The following is a 19,618-nucleotide window of genomic DNA, read 5'->3' on the forward strand; positions in this document are numbered from 1 at the left end:
AAACCTTTCTGAAGAAGGGTCTAGACCCGAAACGTCAGCTTTCCTGCTCCTCTGATGCTGCTTGGCCTGCTGTGTTCATCCAGCTCTACACCTTGTTATCTCTTTATCCTTTTATTGTTTTTGTATCTTCTGACCATATTTTTTTCATTTACTCTTCACTTTATTGTCTCCATCCCTTCCACTCACTGTATAATTACCTATATTATCTTTCTTTTTGGCCTAGGCTGTACAAGTTGATTTACCACATCTTCCCAGATTTGAACCTTTGACCCCAGTATTTAATTTAAAAGCCTCTCTGCTTCCCTAATTATGCGACTTGCAAGAAAGACAGTCCCAGCATGGTTCAGGTAGAGATCGTACTTACTGTGTACATCCTGCTTTCCCTGCTACTGGTGTCAGTGTCCTGTGAACTGGGATTCAATTCTCCCATGCCAAATCCTTGAACCAGACATTCATCTCTAGTATCCCTATGTCTGGGCTGAGGCTTTGGTTCGAGTCCCAACTGCTTCAAAGGTAAATAATAAAATCTCTCAGCAGGTTGTTTAGAAAGTACTTAATCTGATTTGCCCTATGTCAGTTAGCACGTAGTTCAAATAATAGGTCAGAGATCCTTACACGATCAAATTCTTAATTTGGTGCTTGACTCTTCATACAAAGAATCTCCTTTGTTGTACTGCCTATGTCAGTGATACCTGCAGGGGGATCAGAATGACTGGAGTCTGCCTCTCCAATAAGACTATATGATGTAAGAGCAGAAGTGGGCCATTCAGCCCATCGAGTCTGCTCCACCATTCAATGAGATCATCCGGATCTGATTATCCTAAACTCGACTTTCCTGCCATTTCCCAATAACCTTAGACTCCCTTACTGATTGGAAATTTGTCTCTATCAGCCTCAAATGTATTTAATGATCCAGCCCTATGCGGTGAAGAATTTTACAGATTCATTCAGAGAGAAGAAATTCCACCTCATCTCTGTGAGAAATATGTGACCCCTTTTTCGCAGATTATGCCCTCTGGTCTGAGGCTCGCCCATAAGGGGAAACAATCTTTCGGCTTCATACTGTTGGGTCTCCTAAGGTCACCTGTCATTTTTTAAAATTCCAACAAGTACAAGCCCAACTTACTCGACCTCTCCTCATAAGACAGTTGCTCCATACCTTGTGTCAGTCTAGTGTACCTTATCTGGACTGCCTACAATACTAATCATTTTTCCTCAGATAAAGAGTCCCAGAACTGTTCACAGTTCCAGTTATGGTCTGAATAGTACCTTGTGCAGTTTTAGCAAGACTTCCCCACTTTTGTGCTGCTTTCCTTTTGAAATAGTGGCTGGCATTCCATTTGTCTTTCCTACTACCTGCTGAACTGGATGCTAGCTTTTTTGTGATTTACATGTGAGGTCTCCCAGATCCCGCTCTTCTGTGTCTTTCTGCAGTCTTTCTCCATTTAAATAATATTCAGCTTCTCTACTCTTCCTGCTCAAATGTCAAACTATACCTCGCAATTTCCTGTGTTGTATTCCACTTGCCAGATTCTTGCTACTTCCTGCCTGTCCATATCCCTGGGCAGTCACCTGAGTCATCCTTATCGCTTGTCTTCCCACCTACTTGGCTGTAGATCATAGAATATAGTACATTCACTTACCTCACCCAAATCATTAATATATAGTTTAAATTGTGGCCCCAACACTGATCCTTATGACACTCCACTTTTTCCAAATTGCCATCCTGAAAATTACTCCTGATCCAAACTCTACCTTCTAGATATTCTCTAATCAACCTGTTCGAAGATGGGGGACTTGAACTTGGGCATCCTGGCTCAGAGCAAGGGTCACTACCACTCACCACAAGACCCCCTCGACTCTATCTTCTATTTGTTAGCTAATCCTCTAAGCATGCTAAAAGAATACTTCCTACAGCATGGGTCCGTATCTTGTTAAGTAGCCTAACGTGCGGTACTTTATCAAATGCCTTCTGAAAGTCAAAATATATTGCATACGCTATATTTCTAGTTAATCTGTTTTGCTTGTTGCAACCTCAAAGAACTCTAGTAAATTTGTCAGGCATGGTTTCTCTCCAGCCCTGAGCAAATGACCTGAACCTTTCCTCTGGGCAGACAGCACAACCATCTGGACTTGCATTTTTTGTTACAAAGAACGTTATCAATTTCCTTCAGTATGCCACAGACTGCCGTTATGTTCCTTTCTTCTCCTCCCATTTAAATGACTTCATCCTATACCACACAGCCCCACTTTCACCCAGACAAGCTGAAAGAATCTTGCATTTGTTGGACAGTTAACGCTGAGGCTCCTGCACATTTTCCCTCCAGTTCTCCTTACCTGCAATCACACACTGTTGACTCCGAAAACAAATCAAGCGACCCCCGCCTCCCCCCAATCATAAGTGTGACTACCTCCTGATAGAAAGATCCTGAGGGATCCTAACAGGGAGGACATAAAATAGGCATTTCCGTTGGTGGTACGAATCCAGACCTAGAGTTCACTGTTTAAATTTAATGGAGAGATGAGAAGAACTTTTTCTCAGTCGTGAATATTTGGAAACGTTCCCTCAAAGAATATAGGAAGCACAGTCCATGAATATTTTTAAGCCAGGAGTAGGTAGATTCCTGATAAGCAGGGGAATGAAAGGTTCTCACAGGTTGCTCCATATTAATGCCTTTCAGATCAGCCATTAACTTCATGAATGGCAGAGCAAGTCTGAGAGGCCAAGTGGCCTGCTCCTGTTCAGGAGATCTATTTGCAGCTTGGAGTAACTATGTTGGTAGAGAAAGAGCACCCCCTGCTCAGAGCTTGATAGATATGTACAAGCCCCTCCTGGGGCCCTGGTTTTGAACCACATATAGAGTTTCGATCAAATGCGTAATCTGCTGGGAATTCACTACATCTGAAAGAAAAATTGATTTAATTATTTTGGTGAAACGCTTCTTATAGCTGTTAAAATGGGCCAGCAATTCAATGCTGTGTGGTCAAAATTGAGTTTGAAATGAAAAGTTTTATTCTTCACCTTTAAAGCTACAATGAGAAGTCATTTGCTCCAGCAGTCTATATTGTATGTAATTTAGATCACATGCTTGAAAAATTGCTCCATGCCACTATGCCATCCATTGTGTGATGAGTGAATATTTATTTAATCCATCATTATCAAATCTCCAGTATTACCGAGTCTCTTTTGACACATGCCAATTAAAATGTGCAACAATGAAAACCTGTACCATTGTCTCCTTAGTGATAAATCTGTTCTTTTTAGGAACGACTGGATTTACTTTTGGTTCTTTTTGTGCCAAAACTACAGCACAGCCCAGTTTTGGTTTTGGAACTGCCACCACAACAGCTGCTTCAGGATTTGGAGGTAATGCAAATATTTCTTTCCAGTCCTGCTTTTCAAGGGTGGACCAAGTACGGAGATTGTTCCTTGTGATAGCTTTCCACTTGAAAAATATAACTTGGGGAAACTTTCCGATTTTGTTGTATTGAGGAATGTATATGCGATACACTTCTTCTGTTAGCTTTTGCTGTTTAATATTTGGTAAACCTTGTGTCTTTGAAGTGCCTTTTCTGTTTTTAATTTTTTTCAGTAATTGGATAAACCTCTTATAACATGAGATAAACCTCTTAGCGTGCTTTTAGGTTTTTTCCATTTTGTCATCAAACATTAACTTGGCTATGCGTCCTCAATGTTATTTGAATGGTGAGAACTGTCACTCTCTGTACCCTGTTTAAAAATTAAGCCGTTATAATGCAACAAATTCTACTTACCTTCACATCATTCCTATTTTTCCATAAATTTCTGTTGAACACTTTTGTTTAAACAGTGAAAACTGCTAACACGGTGGAATTTACCAAGCCTGTTATGGCATGTTGATCTCATGAGCTTGGGTAAGGCTATAATGGATGTCAGTGACCTTATCATTTCATCTGTCTTTATGTTGGGTTCAGTAACTCATTGCAGCAAAGGAAAAAAGAATATTGACAGTTCAGGGAGCACAGAAAGAAATGAGAAAGAGCAAAACTACATACGAGAGGTAGTGAGAGCCACAAAAAGGGAACATAAAAATGAATTTGGATAAGTGCAGCAGGTCTGGCAGCATCTATGGAGAGAAAGCACAGTCACCGTTTTGGAGTTCTGAAGAAGGGTCACAGAACCCAGCAATTTCTGTTTTTGTTAGCATTTGATTAAGATTAGTATCGAGGAAGTTTCAGAAATTGGAAATAAGGGGAGAAACTCTCCATTGGTTGGAGTCACACTTAGCTCAAAGAAATATCTGTCATTGTTGCAATATCATCTCAGTCCCAGGTCATTGCCGCCGAAATTGACCAAGGTAACTATTTCTAATCAGCCTGTTCAGAGATGGTATTGCGTACCTGTGGACTAGGTGGGACTTGAATCTGAGCCTCCTGATTCAGAGTTTGTCAGGTTAACACCCTTGACCTAACTTTCTTCAGCTGCTTTAGTGATCTTGTGTCCAACATAAGGATGGAAATGGTGATGTTTGTTGATGATTGCACATTGTTTAGCACCATTTCTTGTCAGTATCTTTGTGTAGCAATTCCTGAATGATAAATGACAAGTTCTGTCCGTGACACACAACTGTCAGGCAATGACTGTCTCCAACAAGAGAGAATCTAACCATCTGTCATTGTTGAAAATCTCTCCAGTAACATCCTGGGGTTATTGAGGGCTAGGAACTGGACCGGATTACCATAGAAATACTGTGGCTTTAACAACAGTTTGTAGGCTTGGGTTTCAGTAGTAAATATCTTCCCTCGTTGTCCTCCAAAGCCTGTCAACTGCCAACAAGTCAGGAGTGGAATGGGATGCTCCCCGTTTTGCCTGAATGAATGCAGCTCCAACACTTGAGAAATTTGATACCATCAAAGACCTAGCAGTCTGCTTAAGTAGTGCTCCGTCCACCACCTTCAGCATTCACTTCTTTCACCACTGACGCACAGTGGTGACAGTGTGTACCATCTACATGATGCACAGCAAAGATTTGTGACTTGGATAGTGACCTCTACCATTCAGCAGGACAGAAGATGCAGCAAACACCAGAACTTGTATGTTTTCCAACAAGCCACATGCCATCCTGAATGTTGCTATGGCAAAATCCTCTAATTCCCTTTCTTACAGCAGGTCATAGAGTGATAGAATTATTGAGATGTACAGCACAGAAGCAGACCCTCTGGCCCAACTCGTCCACACCGACCAGATATCCTCTATCAATCTGGTGTCGTTTGCCAGTGTTTGGCCCATATCCCTCTAAGCCCTTCCTATTCATGTACCCATCCAGGTGCCTCCACCACTTCCTCTGGCAGCTCATTCCATACATGTACCACCCTCTATGTGGAAAAAGTTGCCCCTCAAACCCCTTTTAAATCTTTCCCCTCTCCCCTTAAGACCTATGCCCTCTAGTTTTGGACTCCCCTATCCTAGGGAAAAGACCTTGACTTTTCGCCCTATCTGTGTCCCTCCTGATTCTATAAACCTCTAAAAGGTCACCCCTCCGCCTCTGCTGCAGGGAAAATAGCCACAGCCTATTCAGCTTCTCCCAGGAGGCAGCCACCACCACCACCTCAGTGGCAATTAGGGAAGAGTCATATATTCTGTATGACTTTGTATGCAAGAATATTCTCCATTAATAAGGAGACCATAACAACGCACAATACTCCAGGGTGTGCCCTTTACGATTATAGTGAGATTCTCTAGTTCTTGTGCTCGAGTCTCCTTGAAATTAAAACCAACATGTCATTTACCTTTCTAATTGTCAACTGTACCTGCTTGCTAACATTGAGTTCCTTGCACAATTACACACAAGTCTCTCCGAATATGACTTTTTAAAAGATTTTTTTGAATTTAAAAAAAACTACCTAAAAAATTTCTACTCTTACCTCCAATGTGAATAATCTCACACTTGCTAATATGCTTTCCTGATTCCAGGTGACCAGCTTCCCTCATTGCATGTTATCAACACTTGTGTTGATGCTACAATGCAAAGAAATTTAAAATGTTTATTTTAACAGTCAGAGCTATTACTTGTCCTGCTGCATAGCACCTGGAACAGTGTTTTGGAGAAATTGCAACTTAATCCCTTTATTTAAAAAAAATGTCTTGTGTTTAAATCACTGTCCATTTCCACAGAATGGTGGTTGAATTCCAGTTCTAAATAGTTTCCTAATTTTTAAGGTTAGTGGGTTTAGACAATTAGTGTTTAATTTGGAAACGAGCAAACCTTCTAACCTTGAACTTGGGCAAATTCTCAAACTAGGCAACCAGCCCTCTATCAAACGCTTGTGCCAGACTGATGTAATTGGTTTTTTTTCTTTGTTGATATAAATCAGTTTGTTATAAATAAAAGGATTGAAGGTATTCAACACAGGTTGTGTGGTCAGCAGCTAACAAATTGCTGATGTTCATTTTAAACTTTCAGCTATCGATAGACTTTTAATACCTTTTGTATCAAAACTAGTGTTTAAAAGCCTTCTTAAGATACCCTTTCAAGGGGCTCTGGCAGCTGCATAAACAGTGCAAGCAACAGTGTGTCTCTTCGACCATTCGGCTTAATGACTAATTCCTGATTTAGACACTATGTCTAAGAAAGTGTAAGCTTAAAAACATGAATTCAGTGCAAAAACACGTCAAACAAGTATGATTAAGAGAGGCTTGCGATATTGCATGGGTATGGTAGTATTTTGGTTATTGCTGTGGACAACTCTATTCTCATGAGTTTCAGTCCCACAATGACAACTTGTGAAATAGACTTCAAAAAATTAACATCAGTAGAAAATGAACATTTAACAAAAAAAGCCTCCATTTTTATTTAACATAGCCAATGAACTGGTTCAGTAAGAAATTTCCAGCACCTGAAAACTGTAGCTGGAAGAACTGAGGTATAAATTTGACAACACCGATTTACTGTAATTGCACATTCTGGCATCTAAAAGGATGTCTGGTCACCAAAAGTATAATAAACTGTTCAGTACATCAAACTCTCATAAATAAATGTCACTCATTTAGTTTAATTTAAAACTTCTTCCTTCTATGTTAAAAGAAAGGAAGAAAACTTGGATTATAAAGCACCTATCACAACTTTACAACATCCTAAAACCTTTACTGCCAATGGAAGATCTTTTGTTCTGTAGGAAATGTCAGTTGATTTACAGAACAAAGTCCCACAACTAAAATGCAATTATCTGAATTATCTGTTTTGGGTGTTCTCTCTAAGAAATGTGTACTGTGTCGGGGACTAGGGCGAATGCCACTGTTTTTCTTCGAAAGTGCCTTTCAGTCTTTTATATCCACAACATTTCTAAGTTATTTACTTGCAGTATATTGTGTATAAAATGAGATAACAGATATTTTACTCCAGGAATGTCACTTTCCTGGAATAGATATCCTTTGTGTTGTTTATTATGTGTTATTTGTACACAAATCTGCACTTTTATGATCATCTTTAACATTTGAAATGGAGGGAATTGAGACAAGCCCCCTTTTTATTCAAGGGAAAAATACTTTGTAGTGTGGTAGAATGGAACCAGTAGAAGTCTGATTGACGTTTCTTCTTTTCCGTGCTGAGATTATTGATGTGGATGCCCATCCTCACTGGGCAGTTCTAATGATGTCACCAATACAAATGGTAACAGGATAGAGGGGAGACTGGTTTTTAATTGGTCATGAAGTTCTCTGGAAATTAATTACTGAAAAAAGACACTATCTTTTTGTCAATTTTTTTTCATCATACATTCATCAGGGCCATTCACAATAAATACCAAAGTAAAGGGAAAACAATCTTTTTAGATACTTTTAATCAACTTGTTCAAAAGTGTTATGATGTATCTGTGAGGCAGGTGAGACTTGAATCTCTCTTTCCTGGTCTAGAGCTTTGAATACCAACACTGCACTACAAGAGCCCCTAGAGTGCTGATTCGTTGGCAGGTAGACTGTGGTAGAGGTGTTGCTGCAATGAATACACTCAATAACAATGACCGAGCTTTGTTGAGATGTTAAATCTGGCAAGTTACCTCTGGTTGAGCAAAACTCAACATCAGTACTAGTGAACAATTATTCTCCGGTAATGTTCATTCCAACAAACCGTACTACAGCCTGGGAACTCTGAAGTCACAGTTAGTACCATCATTTTCCAGGAAAAGAAACCAAATAAACGTGGATGCTAGAAATCAAAAATTAGGACAGAAATTGCTGGATAAGCTCTGCAAGCCTGGCAACATCTGTGGAGAGAAAGCAGTGAGCCTTCTTCGGAACACTATTTTCCAAGATCAGTTGGCACGTGGATGATTCCATCCACATTTTCCCGTGACCTACCACTTCTAAGTACGCTGAAAAATTATTACCACTCGGTGTGCCTTCCCTTTCCAACAGAATGTTGGATTTGTAAATGGAATATTAAGTTAATCTTTTGGGTAGCGTCCTTCATTAGCCAATAATAGATTTTAACATTTAATAAATAAAATTAAGTGCCTTTTAAAATACTATTTTGTTATCTGTGTTATGTATTTCTTTAGGTTTTGGCACATTTGGGACCACTAATACTACAACAAGTGGGCAAACAGCGGGATTTCCTTTTGGAGCATCAACAGGTATGATAACATTGATCAGCAAATGATCTGTGAAATAATTTGTTGCACCTTGAAATTCCAGTGTTGTCTTTTGCTGGATGATTACTGAAAGCTATCTTGACTTCATTGCCCACAGTTCAGTGAGCCTGGTAATCACGTTTGTCTGCTGAAAAATCCCCATAATAAAGATACAACTTCATTCAGTGAAACTTGATATTCATTAATAGTGCCAGTTATTTATAGTGTACCCGTTCCAGATTTTGCTTGTTAGTAAATAAAATGAAGCACGGTGTAGTAATTAATTATATAGACAAATTCTTTAGGTCCTATGGATTATTTCTATTTTGTTACCTGTGGTGGGGGAATTATGAACAAATTAGAGCTGGACTATTCAGGCATGAAGTTGGAAAGCACTTATTCAAAAAAAAAGTTTGGAATTTGGAATTCATCCTTGCTAAAGGTTATAGATGCTGGGTTAACTGAAGCTGTCAAGATCGAGATCTAGATTTTTCTTGTGTCAGGGTGTCAAAGGAAATATGGAGAAAATGGACTTGAAACACAGCCATTTGTCTAATTAATGAAATCAGAAGCGGCTGCTGAAAAGTCTATTTTTGTTCCTTCTCTCCCTATGTCACAGTGTTGTTCACATTAGCACAAAAACAGAAGTTGCTGGAAAAGCTCAGCAGGTCTGACAACATCTGTGAAGAAAAATCAGAGTTAACGTTTCGGGTCTGGTGACCTTTCAAAGTTATGCAGTATTCTTAATTTGTTATTTTATATTCTGCAACTGTCACCAGATCCGAAACGTTAACTCTGATTTTTCTTCACTGATGTTGTCAGACCTGCTGTGCTTTTCCAGCAACTTCTATTTTTGTTCCTGATTTACAGCACGCACAGTTCTTTTGATGTTCACATTGGCTTCTGGTTCCTAAATGTTTCCAATTTAAAATTGCTATTGGTGTAGTGAAATAAATACTTTTGCCCCACCACCCCTTATGAACCCTCCTTTCACACTTAAACTCTCCATCCCCCAGCTCTGTCTTCAGTTACCTAGACACCTACCCTACTCGAGACTTTCATGCTTAAGCAACTTTGCCTCTGCAGCTGCTTTGTCTTAAAACTAAGGTATTGTGAATCCCTTTTCATGTTTCATTCTCTGTGCTGGCATATTTTTCCTTCTTCACTACCTTGTGATGCGGCCTGTCTTTGTTTTCTGTGTTCAAGATAATATGTCAATTGTACTTCCTGATGTACAACAAAAGACTGAAAAGCTAGCAGTGTGAAGGTTCACAAGCTTCTTAACCTTTTGAGCAGTTGTGTAGTGCTCAGAATCTCTAGCTTATCATTACCCCTTGAAAGATTGCTGTCAGCTGCTCCAAAAGGTCTACCCTATTGAAATTGCCCCGTGTTGGGCATTAATGCAGTGAATAGATTGTTAGTTTTCTCAATGACTTGTTAAGTTAAAATGGCTTTCAATAATTTTAAAAAATCATTACTCTCTATAGATCTTTACAAGAGCATTATTTTGAGAAATGTATCCCAAAAAAAAGGAATTCTACATTTCTTTTGATGTAAAGAATGTGAATGTCTTTCAGTAGCATGGGGAAGGGTGACTCTGGATTACAACAGAACAAATAAAGCAGAGGAAAAAACAATGAAGGATTGGAGGAAAAGGATTGGTCCATGAATTCATCCAGTTTGATGAAAAATCCTTTGTTTTATATCTAGTCAAAAATGAGAGAATCTTGCCCCATGTGCATTTATGAATGGAAACTTAAAGCTGTATTTCAGTTCCCATTTACAGACGCACTTATTGTGGTCACTTTCAAACATCTTGAGAGCTGAAAAAAAATTAACTTTTTAAAAGTAAAACAATACTTTTTTTTGGTCCGGGAATTAAATATAGTTTCTTTCTGTCCTGTGACCGAAGTTGAGCATGTTTTTGTATAATCATGTGATACTGGCTTGTATTAGCATGTGACAAAAACAATTTCTACAGTTGATACTTCTGACTCGGTTCCAACTTTGATTCAGTGGTAGCATTCACCCATTTGAGTCAAAAGTCACGGTTCCAATGTCCACTCCAAAATAGGGTTGAACTGAGGATGTTGTCTTACCAATGATATGTTACACTGACAGCCCCCAACCTGCTCCCCAGCTTTGCAACACCTTGCTTTTAGATGATTTGGCCTGGCACTATTTTAATTGGCTGAAATGAACATGAGAATGTTTTAGGGCTACATGTTTTTATTTACCATAAGTTATGCAGTATACTTAATTTGTTACTTTATATTCTGCAAATGTGTGCGACACTAGTTTGTATTTGTTTTAATGTGTCCCTTCTGAGTTTTCCATTTTAATACGACCTAATACTGTTCTTATGAGCTTTAGGAAAATCCAAACTGGAAGGAGTTGTTTTGGGGCCTTAATAAAATGCTGTTTGCTTTAAACTAACCATTTCTTGCATCGGTTTTACAGTGCTTCCTTTTCTACAGGTTTTGGTGGGCTTGGAGCTGCTACAGCCAGTAGCTTTAATTTTGGGGGTTTCGGACTAAACGCTAACACTGCAATTGGCTTAAATATCGGAAGTTTTGGTGCAGCTACAACCACAGCTTTTGGTTTTGGTAGTGGTGGCTTGGCTGGCACAGGTAGTTTCCTGCTACTGCAAGCAAAGTGGCAGATTATTTTTAATACACTCATTCATTTCAGTGCCTCATTTCATCTAAGTTTTGGTTTCACCAAGGTTTTGACATCTAAATTATTGTCTGTGAGCGAACAGATCCACAGCTGAGTGGCTCACTGTTACATTCTATACATACATTTGGAAGCCCTGCACTGTAGTAATAAACATTCTGAAATTCTTTTGAGTCTTTACTTAGTTTTGATTCAGCAGTTCTCTGTGATTGCTATAGGTTGTATCTTCCTTCAGTGTTGTAGCAATTGATCACAGCAGCTGGGAGTAGTATACAGTCTGTACCTGATTTTGCATAGTTAGCATCGGTCCTGAAATAATGGAAACTGGTTAGAACAATGCAGTTAATTTGCTGTGTCTACTTAAGGAAGCACTATGCATTTAACTCTGGAAGGAGAGCATTTGGCCCATCTTGTTTGTGCCAGTTCTTTCAAAGAACAACCATAATAATCTCACCACCCAGCTTATTACATTGCAAGTATGCATTTAATTTCCTATTAAACTTACATTTGAATCTTCTTTCTGCACTTTTCCATGCAATACATGCCAACTCATAACTAGAATTTAGAAAAAAAAAATTTTTCCCTTGGATTATTTGCCAGTTATCATCATTGACTATTGATGCTCTTGATGGTAGAAAAGGTTTTTTCCTCATCTACTTTTCTAAAAATCCCTCATAATTGTAATCTCCTCTTAATTTTCTCTGCTTTAAGAGCAATCTCCTCTTTTTCATGGAAATATAAAAGGACAAGCGTTTGAGTTGTGTTTAATATTAAAAATTATATTCCAACCCCCTTTTATAAGCTTGTATAATCACTTCAATGAAACCAAGTTACCCTCTGATAGGCCACTTCAAGTGAAGTTTTCATGCTAGACATCGAGGTGTGTGAAATCATGGCCTAAACATAGTCTTTCTCTCCTCCCTTTTGGGGAAGTGCTTTTGCTTATCAGTCCCTTTAACATCGTGGTCAAGATTGGTAGACTGTAGATGTGAATCCACACCCCAGCACCCCAGGAAGTACCATGTATCGATACCAACACATTTCATTGTTGCTAAATCCATTCCAGTGTTATACTAATGTTTTGTGAAATGTTGTAAAGATTTAATTTTAATCAGTAATTTGACTTTGTGATAAAAGCAATAAAACAAATGGACTTAATTGGACAGCAAGTAGCTTTGCAGTGTTAATCTGTACTTAATGACCTATTTATTAGAACTCAAGATAGATACATTTTCTGTCACTTCATCTTTTGTAAATGAAATAGAGCCAATATTTCTAAAAGCCCAATGAATTTGATTATTAAATATTAAATTGGTCTCCTTTTTTTCTGTCTAATTGTTGTATTGTAAAATGACTAATATTGTTTGAGGGGAGCATTCTGTAATTATTTCAGCTTGTATTCAGAGAACATCACCAGTCTTAAGTGTGGCTGCACTATTGCGCAGGTTGTGCATTTTTCCCTACACATGGGAGATCTCTACGTAAGAGTATGTAATGAGATTTGTTGAACATAAGCTGATCATAGAATTGTCCAGGACTGTGTTCAGCTACAAATTGTTTCCTGACTGACTTGGAGTACTTGTGTCATATATTCAGCAACCCAGCCCTGCTTTGTTTTGGGTGCAATCTGTGCTCCAAAACAATTTGCCAAATTGTTTGTTCTTCATCAGCCCTGCAAATGAAATCCTTCTTGCAATGATCTTCATATCTTTGCTGGATTTTAACTTAAAAAGCAGCAACGTGACTGGCACAGTGTAGCATGTTGTTCCTTGTCATTTTCAGTCTTTGCTGCTGCTTTGAAAGTGTCAGTTGTTGGTAACTTTAGTAACCAGCTGCCTTTATAATTCATGTGAAATTTTCACTTATATATACAGATGTTTCATTATGTTGAAAATAAAATTTGAAAGCACTAGATTTTCTAATCAGCATTTTGATTAGTTTTGCAGTTCTGCAGAGCCCCAGCTTTAACATGATGAATTGTCTTCAATTGGAGAAAGTAAAGTGGGGGTTTGCCAAAGTTGGTGGAAGAATTCTAAAAGTGAGGGTGCAGCAACTCGTCTCAATATGTTGACTGAGGGAAAGGAAAGGATTTTCAATGGTTTTCGTGCCTGATTTTTTATAACCTGCACTTCTTTTAAAAGGAGGATATCGGGAGCAACAGAATGTCAAACTTTGTTGTAATCTCCTTAATGATCAAATAATGTCGTAATAATCATATGAGGACCAGGTTTATGATGGAAGGTTGTTATCACCCCTTGAGCTCAATCCCAGTGAGAGTCCATGCTAATGGGATGATGGGGAGAAAGTGGAAAATAAAAGTTAACGTATTGTCACTGCTTACTTGACATCTGGTAATGGCTGAGCAGAACTTTTTTCAATTATGTCTTGAGACAGCTGAAACCATGATCCTTGCTCCAAACACTGTTCTGTAACCACTGCCTCTGTCACTGTCCTTGGCCACTGTCTAAGACTGAACTGGCTGTTTTATGTTGAGCCCTGGGCTGAGCTTCTAACCACATATCTCTGCTATTGCTGAGCCTGCCCATTTCCACCTCCATATCTTTGCTCCATCACAACTCGTCTGCTGCTACAACTCTCCTTCGTGCCTTTTTTTTGCTTCTGGGCTTGAGTATTCCAATGGACTCTTGATTGGCTTCCCACGTTTTGTCATCTGTAAACTTGGTGTCTGGTTCGGGCACTTTGCAAAAGCATTGTCAAACTGTCTTTGGAATTATGGAACCCCAGTCATTGTGGTGCCACTTTTCTATATGAGAGCATTTTGACTGTTTGTTCTTCAATATTCATGGTTAACCTTGACTGAGAAAGCACTCCTTTTTACAAATGGGTGGCTCCTAGCAAGGAATACTGGCTTCTGCTGACCCAGACCATAATCAGAATGCAGTTTTCTGCACTGTTATTGTATGGTACTGTGGAAAACTTTGATTTCTTGAACTTTGGTTTTTACTGTGATAACAAAACTACAAGTACATTCCTGCTAGCGTAAAGCTCTGTCCACTGGCTCAACACCACCATCAGGAGGAACTGTATTTTGCTACCATTTAACATGGAAATTAAAAATGTTGATTTTTGAAAAGAATTAGGTTTGTGAAAATAAAGGAACCACCTGATGAGACGTGAGATTCAGAAAAGCTCCATAGTTCCTCCACTGCTCCCAGCAAATAAATTGAAATATTTTGATGTTAGAAGCTTGCCCAACAGTCAAACAATTAATCAAGTAAACAGAGCCATGCCCTTTCGAATCAGTGGGTAAAGTGTTAATGTGCTTCCCCAATGCATTGTATGCTATCTTCTCCTGTCTGGAAATATATTGTTAGGCAACATGAGTTGTCTGGAAATTTCTGAGCAGACTCAAGCATTTTCTGATGCTATTGACATCATTTTAGAACAGTGCTTTAGGACTGGAACCTGAATGATACGGGGTTTGGATAAGCAAAGCCTATTTTATAAATGTTTTCTCACCATTATGTTTCCAGGAAATGTTTATATCATTTGTGTGTTTCAGTTTATGCATCTGTGGTCATGTACTCTAACATCATTCTACAATCTAGAAAATTCCAAAATTGGTCACTGTCCAAACTCCTAGCTGGAGAGGTGACAGTGCAAGAAACATATTCAGCATATCTATTTGGGAGGTTAATTTTTTTTTTGTTTGCTACTTTTTTTGTTTTTTTGAGTTACTGCTTCCTTTAATTTGTTTTTAAAAAAAATCTCTCTTGCTTTCAGTGTTCCTGATTTGTTTATGTACTTAACTCTGAAGTGCTAATATTTGGAATAACATCCTGTAGTGCACTGCTGTTGTCTTGTTTGTTTAGAGACAGTTTCTTCTTGCTCATCGTTTACAGAACGAAAGCTCAGTTCTTACATTACATAGCCATTGTTTGAGATAGGGCAAAAGACATGCTTGTGGCCCTAACAATTCCATAAAGCAGGAGTGAAGCATAAATAGTCAGTTTGGTTTAGGGGTGGAGGCATCTGAATCATGAACGATGTTACCAAGTACTTTTTTAAAAAAATGAAAGTAAAAGTACAAATACTGTAAATTTGGGGAAAAGGAATCAACTGTGAAGAGGGGAGGTGGTTTAAGATAACAAGGTGTAGAGCTGGATGAACATAGCAGGCCAAGCCGCATCAGAGGAGCAGGAAAGCTGACGTTTCGGGTCTGGACCCTTCTTCAGAAAATGTTGGTTTAAGGTTTTGATAATAGGTCCTTTGCTGATAAGGCTTTAAACACTGTTCTATCTCTATGCTAATGGACCTGCCTTACATCCAGCATTAAATAGGTTCACAGATGTCGTCTATCAATTACTTAGTAAGTGAGGCATAGACCACAAGTTTCTTTTTGTTTTAACAATTTTGAGTTTAGAAACTGAATATTAGTTTGTGTTTTAGCAAAACTGTTCTGTCACAATGAATGTGAATTCCTGAAATCTCTTTTTTTTTAAAAGCTGGAACCTGCATGTGAAATCTGTTTTTAAACATATATTTAATAGATTGTCATATTTCAGAAAAAAATGCATGTTACCGTGGGGAAAGAGAATGTTTATTGCTTAGTTTAAGGAAGAATATCCTGCATTTTAAAAAATGATGCTTCCTAGCTGGATCTGATTCGGTTCATTTGTGCTTGTGATCAATTGTCAAAAATGCTTTCTTTTTATTTGTAATCATTGTACACCATGAGCCACTTTCATCAAAAGGTTACTCACTATTACTTATTAAATTTTATTTTTGTTCCCAATCATACATGTAAAATTCTGATTGGCATTCCCATTTAACTGGGGATATTACAAAAAATGAGAAATGTGATTAAGACATTTTTTGGGGCAAAGAATCAAAATATAATATTTGAGTTTTAGAGGGTCTGCTGATCAGGGTTATGCATGGTGAACTAATATTGAGGCAAAGTTGTTACTGGGGCTAGACAAATACACTTGCTCCTGTATCTGTGTATGAGTCAATGTTTTAAATGCTGTAATTTTTTTTTTTGGAAAATGCAGTCCAGTAGTTGGTCTGGAATAGATGAACCTGTAGTCCTTTTGTTACTGCGGCATTGTGCTGATAGTTCCATGGAGAAGTCAGGGTCAATAAAATTATCCTATTGGATACAAGCATTGAATGTGTTCAGTGAAATTCATTCCTCAGCCGTTTAATCGAGCAATTAACCATTTTAAAATAAATGTTAATTGATCCTAGAAGAGAGGAAGGAATTTAATTTGTAAGTTTCGTTAAGCCTTATTGCAAGGACAGTGTCTATCTGGTGTTTCCTTTTTTTACTTCTCTTTATTGCGTGCTTTAGCTTACTGAACCTTTGACTAAATGGCTCCATTTAAAATGTGTGCAATTTTTTGAGAATCTGGCCTACTTGCATATAACCAGTTGAGTTTTCCAGTCTTGACTCATTGTGCTGTGCTCGAAATATCACCTTTTTCGAGTTCTGAGATGACTTTTTTAATAAAATGTAACACCAAGTTTTTGGTTCATTTTGTTCTTCATTTCGTTCTATGTGACGTCAATAAACTTTCCTTCTCATTCTCACCATGTTTGCATGGCAATTTGGATAAATTCCAGTACAGCATCTTTTGTGAGAATGTCATTCTCTTCCAGTTATGTTTTTGCCTGATCAGGGATGACATTTCTGTTGTTTTGCATTAAAATTATCTTCAGATGAGCCTTTAAATGATGCATTTCTCCAACCTTGCACTCATACACTTAACAAGGAGCATCAGTGTGTTAATTTTTCTAGCTACAATAATGTAATTTTGCATATGGTTAGTAGGTATTTGTGACCCATCATTTCCAAGATAGACATGTTATTTAAAATGCAAAAGTTGCCCTTACCATCCTGGCAGGGATGACAGGAACTGGGATTCTTTTACTGGCCAGATGCAATGTTTTTTTTTAGAAATGTGCTTGATTCTACCTGCGACACCTTAGCTTGCCAGAAATTTTTACTCAAGTACCTGTTCATTATTTTGTGATTAGCTATTTTGGCAGCACTTAAATCGGACAGGGAGCAGTTTTTAATTGCATTTTCTAATAATATCCAATCATACAGTGTTTTTCTAACTTTGAAAAGTGTGTAAATTATTTTGTTGCAGTCTCTTCCTTTATGTAACGTAGCTAATGAATCTAGATGTTTTATTACAAAAAAATGCCTGTGTTTTCTAGAAACCTGCAAGGGCAATGTTTAAAAAAAAAAAAAAAGTTGAAAATAATCAACAAATCAGGCAGCATCAGTTGAGGAAAGGAAACAGTTTCAGGTCACAGATCTTTTCATCAGAATGGTCAGTTTCATAGTTTCTGTTTATCATGGTCTTTTGATAATCTATTTGAAAGCAGTTATATATTCAATAACTTGCTGACAATGGCTGAAAGGAGATCATCTTTCTCTCGGAACGCCAACTAAACACATTTTCGTAAAAAGTTGAAAGAGATTTTCTGAATTTCTGGCTTAAACATAAAATGCAAGTGGTAAAATTAGTTGGACTGATCTCTGTATTGCAATCCTTTCTTGTGCATCGTATGTGAAGGACCCAGAAAGGGGGGAGAAAGAAATTGAGAATCTTGATGGCACATTCTGGATATTTTTCAAGTTACCTCTTTCATCTTTCTTAAGAGAGCTTGAACCTTAGGGATATGTCTGATTTTTGAAGGAGGCAAATCTATTGTAGGTGAATGCATAAGAAATATTGATAGATACAGGCCCCTGGTTAAAAGGAAGAGACAGTTATTTAGTGAAGAGATCTTTGTTTTCCAAAGTGATGATTTAATATGATCAAATAAAATAATTGATCAAATAAAATAATTGATCCAAGAAGATTGGAAGCCTGACCATGCTGCTTCACTAATGCAGACACGTATTAGTCAATTTGATATAAGAATGCTGTGAAACATTCTGAAGACTGTGGAAGATAGTAATCAATGTATTTCTAGCCGTGCACCACAGTGCTGCAATTAGATTATGACATAATTCACACAACTGTAATCATCTCCTGATCGTAATGGAAGAACCTACTACCCTTGCAGTGCGATTACGCGTTTAGGAATGGATCGGAGTTTCATTAAACTACGGTCAAAAAATATTCACTAAATCTGGAAATATTCTGGTTGAATACTTTGTTTTGAAATAATGGTGGGTCACAAATACAAAGGTATGAAATGAATTAGTTTACTTTTTGTTGAACTCTGATTTTTCTTAAATGTCCACATAGGTGGTTTTGGAGGGTTTGGCACAAGTACGACAGCTGCTCCTGCTTTCAATTTCTCAGCAACACCTGCCAATACAGGGGTAACAGGTAAAAAGAAAATGGTAATCGCTTGCCAGAGAGATTAACAAATAACATTTTATTTTGGACAAACACAAAATATTTTATGCTTTTTGAAGAGGGTATGCTGGTGGTGTTCAAGGGAACAAAGAACATGTACTTTTTAAAAATTTGTTCGTGGAATGTGGGTATTGCTGGCTAGGCCAGTATTCAATGCCCACCCCTCATTGCTCAGAGGGCAGTTAAAACTCAGCCACATTGCTGTGGGTCTGGACTCACATTAAACCAGACCAAGTAATGATGGCAGATTTCCTTCTCTAAAGGAAATCGGTGAAACAGGTGGGTTTTTGCAGCAATTGACAATGGTCACCATTAAGCTAGACTTTCTTTTTAGTAAAGTAAAGAATTCAAATTTCAGTATCTAGTGGGATTTGAACCCATGCCCCAAAACATTAACCTCTGGTTCTGAATTACTAGTCTGGTGACATTACTGCTGTGCCACTGCTTCCCCTCACACCGTTGCCTCTTAAATAAGCAAGGTGGCTTTACGTTGTTGTAAGCATCAAGTCATTGAGGCAGAAAACTTCTTTATAGATATTGTGTGCTTGTAGATGGACTTTGCAACAGAATAAAGGACTGATTAGACTGATTAGCAGCAATTCAATGATAGATGATACTACAGCTTACTTTACAGTGCATGCGGAAAAATAAAATCCCAGGGAAGGTGCAAACTCTCAAGATGTTTGAAAATTTTAAATTTGTTGCCTATTATTCCTTTTGATTTCCAGTGAGAGGCTGCTGAAGGTATAGCACCGCTTAAATCCTAGCTATATTCACGATTCTTTGTACAACTTAGATTGTTGCGTCCCAACAGAATATACTGGTTTCATTGCTGTTGCTCATAATTTGGATATGTTTTGCTGAGCTTCTTTTGACATTGAGAACATTGTGAAGCATGAAATATGGTGCTATCTGTAAATTCTTGATGATGTTTGTTCGAGAGATTTTTGTGTAATTATTACTGGCAGACTATAGAATGGAGAAGGAGGGTA

At 38.0% G+C, this 19,618-nt stretch overlaps 1 protein-coding gene across 2 annotated transcripts in view; it reads left to right on the plus strand.

Annotated features, from left to right (window-relative positions):
* The window catches only part of nup54 (nucleoporin 54), a 51,668-nt gene that overhangs the window by 6,216 nt on the left and 25,834 nt on the right, over window positions 1-19,618 (plus strand). The window contains exons 2-4 of one of the 2 annotated variants that reach the window (XM_020520365.2): window positions 3,266-3,367; window positions 8,536-8,610; window positions 18,513-18,596. In XM_020520365.2, the coding sequence (XP_020375954.1) occupies window positions 3,266-3,367; window positions 8,536-8,610; window positions 18,513-18,596 (261 nt within the window). The remainder of the gene's footprint in view (window positions 1-3,265; window positions 3,368-8,535; window positions 8,611-18,512; window positions 18,597-19,618) is intronic. The other variant, XM_020520366.2, reaches the window with a different exon arrangement.

The sequence above is a fragment of the Rhincodon typus genome, chromosome 1, assembly GCF_021869965.1.
Source record: "Rhincodon typus isolate 14 chromosome 1, sRhiTyp1.1, whole genome shotgun sequence".
In the NCBI taxonomy this organism is placed as follows: domain Eukaryota; kingdom Metazoa; phylum Chordata; class Chondrichthyes; order Orectolobiformes; family Rhincodontidae; genus Rhincodon; species Rhincodon typus.